The sequence below is a fragment of the Acartia tonsa genome, chromosome 9 (assembly GCF_053477335.1).
Source record: "Acartia tonsa isolate MP-2025a chromosome 9, ASM5347733v1, whole genome shotgun sequence".
Lineage (NCBI taxonomy): Eukaryota > Metazoa > Arthropoda > Copepoda > Calanoida > Acartiidae > Acartia > Acartia tonsa.
The window spans coordinates 30,739,579-30,753,554 of record NC_137268.1 but is presented as its reverse complement, the minus strand read 5'-3'; the positions used below and the strand labels follow the sequence as shown (position 1 = coordinate 30,753,554).

At 30.6% G+C, this 13,976-nt stretch overlaps 1 protein-coding gene across 5 annotated transcripts in view; it reads left to right on the top strand.

Annotated features, from left to right (window-relative positions):
- The first annotated feature begins 880 nt into the window (after positions 1-880).
- The window catches only part of LOC145328756 (uncharacterized), a 54,133-nt gene continuing 41,037 nt past the window's right edge, over positions 881-13,976 (top strand). For 3 of the 5 annotated variants that reach the window (XR_013882585.1, XM_080172576.1, XM_080172574.1), the window contains exons 1-9: positions 881-1,117; positions 1,547-1,615; positions 2,139-2,295; positions 3,076-3,186; positions 3,764-3,898; positions 4,202-4,260; positions 7,884-7,943; positions 8,326-8,384; positions 8,908-9,078. Coding sequence is in view for 3 of the 5 variants with exons in the window: in XM_080172576.1 (XP_080028702.1) it covers positions 1,040-1,117; positions 1,547-1,615; positions 2,139-2,295; positions 3,076-3,186; positions 3,764-3,898; positions 4,202-4,260; positions 7,884-7,943; positions 8,326-8,384; positions 8,908-9,078 (899 nt within the window). In the remaining 2 variants the exon portion in view is untranslated. The remainder of the gene's footprint in view (positions 1,118-1,546; positions 1,616-2,138; positions 2,296-3,075; positions 3,187-3,763; positions 3,899-4,201; positions 4,261-7,883; positions 7,944-8,325; positions 8,385-8,907; positions 9,079-13,976) is intronic. The other 2 variants (XR_013882586.1, XM_080172575.1) reach the window with 1 other exon arrangement.

Sequence of the window (13,976 nt, the reverse complement as noted above, 5' to 3'; positions counted from 1 at the left end):
TGAGCAAAAAATCTGTAGAATATCAAATTAAATTTACTGCCTGTACAATAACAACTTATTTTTTTGTTTTTTCACTGATGGAAAAGATACACGCAAAATAGATTTTCTTATGGTGTAAAAACCTTCCCTAAAAAAGAAACTGAAAATAAAAATTAGTTTCTAACGTGATATGTGATAGTTTGTGATTTAGTTTATTTATTGTAAACAAAAGATATGTTATTGATATCTTAACTTTTAGCATTTTAGTTTTTAATATGTATTTATTTAATATAGTTGTGATAATGCCAAAAATTAAAAATGTATTGAAAATCTTCCCTAAAAAATCAAACTACTTTTAATTCATTAAATTGTACATTTTTGGCATTGATTTAAAAGTCATTTTTATAATCATTATAAAATTTATACCTATGGGTGGTAATTTATTATCAATTGCTCCAAAGTCAATTATTTCGCAACAACTTTTGTGCCGAGTAATATAGATAACTCATATATTAAATTAAGCTTTTTTATGTAATACAACCATAAGATCAAAGTTGATGCACTTGGTTGTAAATTACCACTCCCCCTGTCTCAAATCATCACAAAGATATGTAAAATTAATTTAAATTAAGTTGGATCTCTTATTTCGACAATAGCCCACATCCTCCGCCCCCCCCCCCCCCCCTCTCTAATTTTCCTTAACTATTAGATGAAAAGGTTGGATTTAGCCCATGCGGGCTTTTACATTACAAAATTTTATCTAAATTAAGCATCACTTACTTTTTTTTGATTATCAATAAATTTTATTTAATGGGGACGGTCCATTGTTAAAATCAGGAATCTTGCTGAATATTAGAAGCATTTACAAATAACTGATTAAAATCTATTGATTTCAGACTATGTAACTCAGGGTCCAGTTGGCTAGAAAGGGGGTGTCAAGCCCTTGAGAGATAAACCCTCTTTTGCATGGCTCATATTATTAAGAACAATTGAACCAGTTTGATAATAATAGTACAATTATAATATAAGACAAGACTCAATAGTCAAAACATTTGTAAGAATGTATGTTCAATATTTTCCAATTTTTCTGCTGCTACCACCGTGGGCTCACAGCCTGGAAGCTACACAAGGACATAAGGTTAGTTGGTTAGTAGCTTTGCTCAAACCCGCCCAAAAACTGTCGGGGTTAACTTTTGAGTCTGCACAGTGTCATATTAGAGACGTCAAATATGGTCTGCTTTTTCAGGCGCTTGACACCAAAGGTAATAAGGAAAATGCATTAGCCCGCAAACAGGCAAATTATTACCATGCACAGACAAAACTAATCGGATGGTTGTCCGTTGGATGTTACTAAATCTGACATTTCATAATGGGCTTTAGAGTATTTTATCCCGACACAAGCGTGATACATTTGGGTTCTTGTATGGATTGTCAATAGACTCGTTTAATTTATTGGAATTTTTTGAGATAAAAGAAAGTTTTAAATAAGATAAAAATATTTTAAGAAAGATTATTATTATTGATTAAAGATGTAAGTATTGTTGTTACTTAAATTCTTTTATTTTAGGATAAGTATAAATTGACGAGTTCTGAAAATGATTATAGTGACATAGAAGATATTTACAGTGACTATCAGGTAAAAATTATTGTTTCATTAAGATCGTTATTATTTAGTATATGAAACAAAGGAATAATTACCTACCTACATGAAAAATATTTCAAAATAATATTTTTACAAGTTTTTATAAATATGATAAATAAGTGTAGAAAAATCCTATGAGTGTCCTATGTTTATAAAAATCACTAGGTAGAATTTTAATGAAATCTTTAACGTCCAAGCACCAGAATTTTATATGGTTTTAAGTTATACCTACAGTGATTTTGTTCCAGGAATCTAAAGGGATGACCGATAAATTGGTGTACAATTACATCCCCAATGCTGATACACAAACAAACCCCATCTGAAGATTAAGATTAGTGGTTTAAAGTTAACTAAACCAACCTATCAAAATTTATTTAAAGTTCTTTGGCCAGCAAATAAGAAAACATTGATATAAAACTTAGGGGACTACTAAAATAAACAGCCCAATGTCCTTTCCTTCCCTGTTTTGTTTTTCCATTTGATAGCTAAAAGTCACTTAATATATTTTGTTCTCTAGAATGATGGACCGCGGTTCCCCTCGGACGGAAGCATACACGTTGACCCCCAGTTCCCAGTCTACTCAAATTGGGAGCGGACTGACGAGCGGATTAGCATCAACAGTCCGCGCAAGGAGGACAATATTGACGCCAGCGGTGCTCCAGCCGATGGACAGGGTAAGTCAATTTGTAGTAAGACACACTGACAGATACTAACAATTTGAGTAGGTATGTTCATACTTCGATTGTTGTCAATGTTATATTTATGTTAATACAAGAATTAGGGTTGGCAATCTGTATCCGGATCCGGAATCCGCCCAATTTTTGGTCAATTTTGGAATCCGAATCCGTATCCGGAATTGGTAAGCTAAAATTAGCGTCTTAAGTTTTTTCTTTCAACTCCGCCTTTTTGAAGGCAAAGATTATGATCATTAGGTATATATAGTATCTTTTAAAATTTGGTTCTATTCTCGGAGGAGAATTATAGAGAACACCAAGAACATTAATTTTTAGTACATTGTAGCACTTAAATTTTTAAATAAAGCTTTTAAAAATATTGCTGGAATCTGAATTCGGAATCTGCCAAAAATAAGAATCCGGAATCCGCGGGAATCCGCCTTTTTTTTGACGGATTCTTGTAAGAATCCGAATCCGAATCCGGTCCAAAAATTTGACGGATTGCCATCCCTAACAAGAATAACATAAAATAAAAGTTAAATGATATCTTGTTTTTCTTCATAAGATGAATGTTTTTTTTGTGAATTAGAAATTGTCTCAAAAAAGATATCCAAACAACTTTTGTTTTGTAAATTGTACAAACAAGTATGTATGACAACATTCATTAAAGAATAGTTTCTTATTCAATGTTTTAAGTCAATTGGACTACCTTTATAATAAATGTTTAGTGATACTTGAATGCTTTACCTAGGTCTTTTAGAAATATTATTTTCTTTTCAGAGAGAGGCCGTGACGAGAATTACATAAAAGTGAAGCTACCTGACGATATACTCAAACATTTTGAGAAACAATACGGTATCAATAGTGATGATCATATCAGCAATATTTTAGGTTAGTTTACAGTTTTCTTTATCTATCCTAAAATACATAGTGGTAAGCTTTTCTATCTGCAGCGAAGGATCTCGCTAACCGCTGACTGATATGGTACTCCTTTACAGTGAAGCTTCTTATAGGTCCTAAGATGGTTTAAAACTATTAATTATTATAAATAAGTCTGGGTATGGTTTTAGGCTATTTTCTGCCCTTCCATAGGTATTCCTTCGAATATAGAGCACCTAGATACTAGGTGAGCAGCCGCTAGTAAGTGTAAATTTAGGTATACCAAGGGACCTAAAGGGACAAGACAATGGCTGATAAATTGATGTACATCCCGAATACACAAAACTACCCCTTTGGAGACTAGTATAATAGATAGTCCAATGTCCCTTCCCTCCCTCCTGGTTATACCCACCTGCCTAAATAGTCTAGTACGAGTAAAAATAATTCAATGTAGGTATACCTATCTTACTATTTAAAAGATAGTTGTAACTGAAGATTGCTTTAATGTATGAAACATGATGTTTTACAAATAATCTTTTGTTATGAATTCTACGTTGACTATATCTTACTATTTATATTGTATATTTAGGTATTCCCGCTGACCACCTGCCTAACTTAGGGACGGGTAAACATGAACGTAATAAGAACAATAACAACAATAATAATAACCAACCAAGAACAACTACTACAGAAGAAACCACAGTATTCAGAAAATTAACAACAGGTTATGAGTTTTTCATTATCATTTAAAGGGGAAAAAGTGACCCAATTTATGTTATATTATCATTCTGTTGATCTCAAGGACCTCTATAACAATTGTTTCTAAGCAAATTGTCGTAATTTGACTTATTATAACTGTTTCTCATATGATTTATTAAAGTTGTGGCTGTAATCAGTGGCGTTTGGCAGGGAGGATGTCAACAACAACAACCCCTCCCCCTTAAAATTGAAATTGTCATAACATGCCTTTCCCTTAGTGACACGCCACTCTGGCTGTAACTTAAATTGATGTTTTTTAAAATTTCAGAGCCTATACCAACCAAACAAGATATTTATGAGGATTATGAAGACCATTTCAAAGCTCAGGTAAACATATTTTATCTTAAGGTATCTAACATCCAGGTACCCAAAGTTTCTGAAGTTCGTTCTATCATTCGATGTCCGAAAACTTTAAACTATAGAATAGATGCTTTTTTGTTTAGTTAATCTCAACAAGTACCTAGTGTTTGAGTTTTTCAACCAAACAAAAACTGTAAATTTGTTTTTCATAATATATTTGTAAATGTGTATATATTTGTTATACATTGTCTTATCCCTTGAGATCCCTTAACCCTGATAATATCTTTCCAATAATTCAACCTTTTTTTTGTCGAAAAACTCAGTTTCGTGTCTAAGTTATGTATATAGGTAGTTACTATCCTCATTTCAATATTTATAAAGGCTATTAAAAATAATAGCAAATCCGCCGAAATCCCCTGCAGCCTATATATCCATGCATATTATGCGTATATTAATATTTGAACAGTCTAGTCTGTTCATCCACGGGGATCTAAAGGGATAAGACAATAGCAGATAAATTGTTGTACACCCTTAATGATGATATACAAAATTGCCCCTTCTATAGATTAAAATTAGATGCTGTAACGTTTGAACACTCATCTTAATGAACAAACCAATCACAATGAACTGAAGTCCCCAAAGTTGTTATGACAAAAATAAGAAAACGTTATTATAAAACTTTGGGGACCAGTTTAATAAACAACCCATTGTCCCCTTCCTCTCTATTGTTCATCCAGGCTTTGTGGAATTTTGTTGTGAAAAACAGTAGATCTTTAAATGGACGAATAAGGATATTTTAGATAGCCAATGAATTTTGTAAATTAGTATTGCAGTGTGAAAAAAGCTTTTTGCTGCTTTTTAGGTGTAACAAAGAAAACTATATATCATACATTAATGACAGAAAATGTATCTTTTATATTTGTACGGTTGAAGTTCATTTAACATACTTTTATGAACGTACGGACATAATATAGCAACTTTCACAGTAGATTTTTTTTAGGTTAGGTAAATGTTTAATGATTGCCCGCAGGGTCAGGAAATTAACCCCGCAGGGGCTAGAAATAGGAGAAAAGCAACTGAAAATACGACTAAACCCGCTACTTTGTTTTCTTTCCAATTCTTCTGTGTTCCATCTTTCTATAATCATAACACGTTTCCCTTTCCCAGAACCTGTTTGTGTTATGTATATTTTATATTATTTATGAGATTGCGTTGTTGGTTTAATATTAGAAACCCATATACCCTTGATTTATACTGGTTTATGCCTCAGAGAGAGAGAGGGGACAATAGACTGATATTTACACTAGTCCTCAAAGTTTTAAAATATCTTTTTTTATTTGCTTTTTTCACAACTTTGGGGACGTCTTGAATTTTGATTGGTTGATTCATTAATTTTAGTATCCATACGTTTCAACCACATATAATCTACAGATGGGGTAATTTTGTGTATCGTCATTTTGGATGTACAGTACATCAATTTATCGGCCATTGTCTTATTCCTTTAGATCCCTCTTTGTAATAAATATTACAACAAAATATAATTTTATGTTTATGTATAGGTATAATATTTGTTATGTTACACAGTTATGGAATCTCGACCACAAAGATTTTTTTATCCAATCTTGACAAGTGAGGTATTTTTAGAAAGAGGAATATACATAGAAAACGTCTATGTAAATTAGAAAATCCGCAGAAATCATATTTGAAAGTTATTTGCAAAAATCTGCAATGTTAATTTGCAAAAAATTTTTCATGCCTTAAATGACATATTAAGAAAAAATTGTTTTATAAAATATGTTTATCTATAAGTTTAGAACATAATTAAGGCAAAAAAAATTTCTTCAGTGTTACTTTTTTCACCTTATAAATGAAAAAAGCAGTTTCTCACATTTTATGATATAAAAAAGGAATAGGAACAAAAAATATGTTTTTTCTTGATGTAAACACAATAATTGGCATAAAATCTATCATCCTGAAGGTAAAAATCAGATATAGAATCCTTTTTAGAGTCAATATAGTGCAAAAAGTAACCAAGACATTTTTGCAAAGTATGAATATCTAAAGAAAATAGTTCTTTTTGCTTTTGATATACATATCAGATAAATGTATATAAAATTAGTGATCAAAAACTATAAAACATGTTATAAGTTTTTTCAACACTGTCATTGCTTAAATTGCACTTTTAGGTTTAAGAATTACCGAAGTAGTGCATACAAACTCTTATTATGAAGTAATTAAACAAAATAAATGCAAAAAAAACAACTACAAAATGGTCTACTGCATTATAAAAAACGCCTAATTGTTGTTTGAATTTATTTTGTTTAATAACTTAATAAAAGGAGTTTTTATGTGCAACTTTAGTAATGAGTAAACCTAAAAGTGCATTTTAAACAATGATAGGATTGAAAATAGTTATAACTTGTTTTATAGTTTTTGATCACTAATTTTATATACATTTATCTGATATGTATATCAAAATCAAAAAGAACTATTTTCTTTAGATTTTCATACTTTGCAAAAATGTCTTGGTTACTTTTTGAACTATATTTGCTCTAAAAAGGAGTCTATATCTGATTTTTACATTTAGGATGATAGATTTTATGACAATTATTGTGTTTACATCAAGAAAAAACATATTTTTTGTTCCTATACCTTTTTTTATCATAAATTGTGAAAAACTGCTTTTTTCATTTATAAGGTGAAAAAAGTAACATTTAAGAATTTGTTTTTGCCTTTAGTATATTCTAAACTTATAGATAAACACATTTCATAAAAAGATTTTTTCTAAATAAGTCATTTAAGGCATGAAATTAATTTTGCAAATTAACATTGCAGATTTTTGCAAATAACTTGCAAATATGATTTCTGCGGATTTTCTAATTTACATAGGCGTTTTCTATGTATATTCCTCTTTCCAAAAATACCTCACTTGTCAAGATTGGATAAAAAAATCTATGTGGTCGAGATTCCATAACTGTGGTTAGGAAAAAATTATTAATAAAAAACTTCTTTTTATGCAATGGCTTGCACAGCGTTTCTTAAGGGGGGTGTTGTTAAGTCATGGGGGATGATAAAAGGGGAAGGAAGTACTTCATAATTCTTCCACAAGCCACTGATTTCATTTATTCATGAAAATACCCCTTATATCTTATTTTAACAAAGATACTTAAAAAATCAGAATTTTACATTGTTCACCATTTTTGGCGATAATTTTACTATGAAATATTTATGTTCAATTTACATTTATCTGTATCCTAGCTTTCATTAAAAAGAAATTGTGTTCTTAAGATAAGATAAATGTGAGATATAATGCACTTTTCTTGTGGCAAATGCTATAATCCTTAAAAAGAAGAAAAAAACATTTTTAATTGGATGTAACAAAAACACACCTACTAGAATTTACATTTTAAAGTAAAGAATTATTTGGCGGGGGTATTTTGTCGATGGGTGATATCCCTCAAATAGTTACAAACCTATCTTTGACCTATAAGAAGCTTCTCTTTAAAGGAGAATCATATCGGTCCATCGGTTAGCGAGATCTTAATCTACAGATAGACATCTTGTTACTTTTTATAATGATACACACAAAGACATCAAACACTTTGTCAAAGTCTACGTAACACAAAATATGCATTTTTTTTTCTTTTTAGAATCCTGGATCCAACAGATATGAGAAGCCTCTAGTCCGACAGGATGAATATTATAACAGGAAAAAAACATACATTGGAAACGCCTTTTTTTAACAAATTGTTTCTCTATTTCATTGGTTAAGAAATGTACTTTGATATTATTTTATTTCTTTACTAACGGCTACGCCCCTAGAAGCCTCTAGGGGCAATTAAGGAAAATTTTTATCTTTAGTTGAAATAAGAAAAAGTAAAAAAATGGGGGGGGGGGGTGATTTTTGGGGTAATTTTTTTTGGGAGGGTGGAGATTAACTCCCCCCAAAATATTTATAAACTTTCCCTGGATCTATTAGAAGCTTCAATGTAAAGGTTCAGCGGTTAGCGAGATCCTTCTCTACCGACTAAAAAAGCATACTACTTAATATAATAGGAATTGTAAGGTTTAATGTATGTTTGATTAAAAAGGCAAGACCTGCTACCAAAGCTTACAGATTCTGGTGCTTCAAATCAACATGACAAAGAGAGGTGTGTTTCTAAATTCTTAGATTTAAGATATCAATATTAAAAAGAGGCATTATTATCAATTTTTTACTTAACCAGCGGCTGCATCCGTAGCATCTATTAGCTCTGTAATAAAAGGGGCTGCTCTAAACTATCACAAGACTTAAATCTGAAAAAGAAATTGCCTTAAACCATCATGGGACCTATGCGAAGCTTAACTTAAATAAAGAACCCAATCACTTCTATAGTAATTAAGATTTTAAACTCCTGACAAAAGCTATTACTACTCTGTATTTACCAAAAGTTTCCGGTTATTGTATGAAAGGTTGTATATTTTAAATCTTGGATCGCGCCATAACTTAATATCTACTGTTAAAATGTTTTATACTAATTAGGTTATTTTAGTAATATTAGTTGAAATTGCTTGGCCCATAAACAAGTTTATTGTATTAACAGACAGTGATTAGAACTTACAGAAGAATTTTATACAATCAAATTTTCGATTTCAGAAATTTACCTTTTGTGGTTAATAAATCAAAATTTTAAGGGAAAGAGCCGGAAGTGAGAATCCAACGCAAACTACAACAACCACAACTACGAGCTCCAGAAGTGTATGGTCTGTCTTGTGGCAGGCACATGTATACCTGACCGGTACACTCTTCGTCCTGCTGGCACTCTACTGTGGCATTAATATCTGTAGACTTCATGTTTTCTCAAGGTGAGACTTTCTTCAACATTTTACTGTTATTCGTAAAATAATATTGTATCTAAAGTGAATAAACCAAAACCTATAAAAAAACGGTGTTCTAAAGGTCTACTAAATTGAATATAGTTAAAAGTTTAAGGATTCTTTCCAAAACATCGAAACGAAAAAGATGTAAGATAATAAAATACGTAGATGTTTCTAAAATTAAGCTTATAAAAATAGTGTAAATAGGTAGCATGAATATTAACCTACAATCAGTGAGGGAGAGGATATTGGAATTATATTATACTGGTACCCATTGTCTTCTGTACATTAACTCCAATTTGATAGCTTAAAACTTTAGAGACCTACTTAAATTAATTCTTGACTGATTGTTACAAACTAGAAAATCAAACTTTTCAACCAATAACTTTAATCCATTCATATACATTTTTTGTTTAATCATTGGATATGTACATCAATTTATCATTCATATTCTTATACCTTCCTATATTAAACAATTGCAATTTCTCCATAACTCTTCATCTATACAAGGGATCTAAAGGGATAAGGCAATTGCTGATAAAGGGGGAGGTAGGTTGTGTTAAAAATCCGTATAAGTGTGAGTAAGCTTCCAGTCAAACGATTATTAAGTCTATTATATTTAATTACAGTTAGACTTAATAATAGCTTTTGACTGGAAGCTTACTCATACTTTTATGGATTTTTAACACAACCTACCTTCTCCTTAATGTACTGTACATCCCGAATTATTATACACCGAATAACCACTTTTGTAGATTACAATTTGTGATTGTAACTTTTGGACACTCAATTTAATGTATGAGCCAATAAAAATTGATATAAGTCCCCAATTTTGTTAAGCAACGAATAAGAAAACGTAATTTTAAAACTTTACGAGACCAGTGTAGTGATAGGACCATTGTACCGTCTCTCTGCTTCCATACACAGTACAAAATATACAAAAAGTTATGAATGATATAGAATATGCATTTGGAAGATCAGAATTAAGAAGGAATATAAATGTATTGAATAACATAATTAACCTACTACAAATATAGGTATATCATGTTGAGTGTTTATTTACACATAGTTAAATACATAGGTACATGTATTATATGGTTCTTTGCAGTTTCTCAAATATACTTTTTTCTTAATCTGTACAAAATATACAATATTTAACAACTATAAAGAAAATAAAGCATACTTTAATTCATAGAAAGATAAATATGGAAATTTTAGTTCAATATTAAAATAAGATTAATAGTGTTGAATAAACGGTTGGTTTTTCTAAGGCACATAAAAATCAAGTATTTTTTCTTCTTAAAATAATGAATTTTGCAGAAATAAGTTTAATTTCACGCAAAGTTAAAGTAAACACAAAATACTTTGTTTCTAATGTTCCTTATTCTAACTCTAATTCATTTTATAATCTCCATCTTAATAATTTTCTGTTCTATTTTCAGTTATTTTTGTAGGGAAGGATGAAATTTTGTGCCTCTGATTCCGATAACCCCTTTACCATGCAACTTTACCTTTTTATAAAACAGTGAAAATCAATTTAATACAATGCAAAGTGTATAATAAAGGGGTCTAAAGGGATAAGATAATGGCCGATAAAGTGATGTTGACGCACAAAATCACTCCTTCTTTACTTTAGATTACAATTAATAGTTAAAAAGTTTAGACACTGAACTTAATGGACCAACTGAACAAAATTAGATTTAAGTCAATGAAATTGTTAAGCAAACAAATAAGAAAGCATTACATTAAGACTTTGATGACTAGTGTAATAAACAGCCTAATGTACTCTCTCTCTCCCTGGTAGATAACTTTGGTTTATGCCAATATAGTTTTAAATTAAAATTGATCATACAAAATAAAAATATTTGTGGGCATACTATCAAACACCTTGTAAAGGTCCAAATAATATAATTTCTTAGCATACGTTTTAACTTAATCCTAATACTCAAGGAAGTTAGATATAATTTGATTGCGTTTTTTGAATATTGTGTGTTTTTGTTGAAACATCTCTGGCAAGATATAGGAAGGAAGAGTTGTAGAGACTAGGTTAATACTTGGATATCTTCAGGAATAGATAGGTTAAGGCGTACAGTTTGTAATCAGCTGTTTCCAGTTTCCCGTGCAAATTAGATAAATCAGCTAATTTTTGTGTAATAAAGTTAAAAATTTTGAAGATTTTGAAAAGAGTAGTTGAGACTAGGTTTAGACTTAGTGCAGAGTTCGTAATCAGCTGTAAGCAGTTTCCCGCGCAAATTAGGTAAATCAGCTGATTTTATGTCTAATGGTTAGAAAATAGCTGCTAACAATTTACCGCACAAATTGTAGAAATCAGCTAAGTTTTTCCTTGAAAATGTTGGAATAATTGAATTAAAGTTATTATGCTGTTAAAAACTCATATATTATGGAACTACCCGACATGGGTGTGATAAGTCATGGTGGAACTTTTCCATTTATTAAATTGTTGTCAAATTACAGGAAAACTAGTGTCTAGTTGATTTTTAACACTTCCTCGAACTTCTAAATCCAATCAAGCTTAATTAAATCATAAACAATATGACAATAGTTATTTTTAGCCCCGAGATGCCGAAGGCACGGGCTTAAAAAAACTGGTTTTAATCTTATGATTGTACATTTTCATATTGGCAGAAAACTGGATATAATACCATGCTAGTGTATGGCTGAGAACCGGTTCTAATCCACCGGATATAAATCGGTTTCGACTGAATACGAGAAAGAATAATTCCCTTGCATCCCTGCACCTATCTTGCAAGATATATGTTGTTTATTGCCTAAACTTTCTAGAGATATGTGATTCTTGCCAAACCTTATAATTTGGAATAGAATTATATATTAAGGAATTAAAGTTTTTTAAGGAAAAGAAGATTTTGGGTGTCTTATTTGGTATGTTTTAATGGATTTATTATTAATTGGATCATACACCAGATTATCATGTACTGCAATAAAGTGAAACTTGTAGCTGGCTAAAATAAAGATCTCCCCCATGCAACCTTTACCTTCTCCCTACCCTCTTAGTGGATGCATGAACTGACCAATGAGTGATGTCCATGTTAGCAACCTAAATTGACGACAGTTTTTCCCCTGTCATATATCCACGTATTTTCTATATCATTAATTTTTTAAATCAAGATCAAAATATAAACTGAAATTGTTGTCCACATGTAGCACAGCAACAACTAGATGACAATATTTTCCAGTATTTTATTTTATCAGTTGACATTATCAAAGTAAATAACAATTCATTTTTAAAAGGGTGCTCTAATTTCCGTAGTGAATAGAAATAATGACCCAAATAATTCTCAGTTTGAATTGTCAATTTTACCTTAGAGCTTACCAACCTTTATTTCTTAATATGCAGAAGTGCATTATATTTAGTTTAACATACTTTCAGATGTTTAAATTTTATAGCATAGCAGGTTAGACGAAGATTTATAATCTATAAATTTGGTTGTTGATTGATTGCAATCCTGTAGCTGCACTCGGGTTGACCGCAGGGATCTAAAGGGATAATATAATGGCCAATAAATCGATGTACATCCCCTATGATGAAACACAAAATTACCCCTTCTGTAGATTATAATCAGTGGTTGAAACGCATAAATACTTAACTGAAATGAAATAACCAATCTAAATTCACTAAAGATCTAAAAGTTGTAAAGTCAACGATAAAACGAAAACGTTATTATAAAACTTTGGGAACTTGTGTAATAAACAGACCATTGTCCCCTCTCTCGCTGGGTTGACTGAGTGAATTATATTTACTTTGTATGTGTCTATCTAGTCTTTTTTGCATATTCATATCCTTGCTTTATACGTTTAACATAAAAGATTCTTGCTAATTTTATCATGTCGTATAATGGGATGAAACTGATTTTGGCAAGACTAGATAAAGGTTCTTAGGATAAGATGAATTAGTGATATTAAGCAAATATGTATAGATTTTCAGAGGACAAAAGAAGATAAATTAATCTTTGCCTAAATATCGTCAAATTGCAATAGGGAGGGTTATGATTATGTTAAATAATTGGTTAAAAAGGTGTTTAGTATTAAAATATACACATATTAATTTAAATCTTTAATATTTTGAAAATTAATTACAAAATTATTTCCTTTTTTAACGTTATGGTTTTAGTAACCTTTCCTCGACTTTTCCTTCCCTAAAGTGTTGTAAAATAATCTTACTCTTATTTATGGTCTTTTGTGAACTTTTTTTAGTATAGAGAACTGTTTTTCATTACATAAAAACTGTTTCTTTGTTGATCGAATACAGTATGGCTGTCTGTGTGCGTGTTTGTTCGTCTGTAGATTAAGATCTCGCTAATCGATCTTTATAATTAACCCTCTTCTATGAGAAATATACCTAATGTATATTGAAAAACTATAGTAACATAGTGAGACAATTTCGAATGAAACCTTTGATAAAAAAATTACTTTGTCACAGTCATACGTACTTTTTTTCTGTTGTGCTATTCATTTTTAATAATACCTAACCATTAGAAAAATCTTTGAATTTTTAAAGAAAATGTTTAGTAAAAGTTTGGATCTAATGCAGTTCATGGTGAAACGATTATCTTCAATTATCTATCTATACACTTTAAAGACGTCTAATGACCAAAACGATGAAATGTAAATATTATGCTGGTACTATATTTTAACACAAAATAGAAGGCCTACAAATAATCTGAAATAATCATTACTCAATTATGCACAGTTAACTCGCAGTGTACATAAATGATCGCGGGGGAAAATGCATCTAGCAGCCTATAAAGTTGATAAATTTTTGAGGTAATCGTTACCAGGAATATTTTACCATGAACTGCACTTGATCCAAAAGTTTAGTTACGCTTGCAAGTGCAGAATAGAGTATG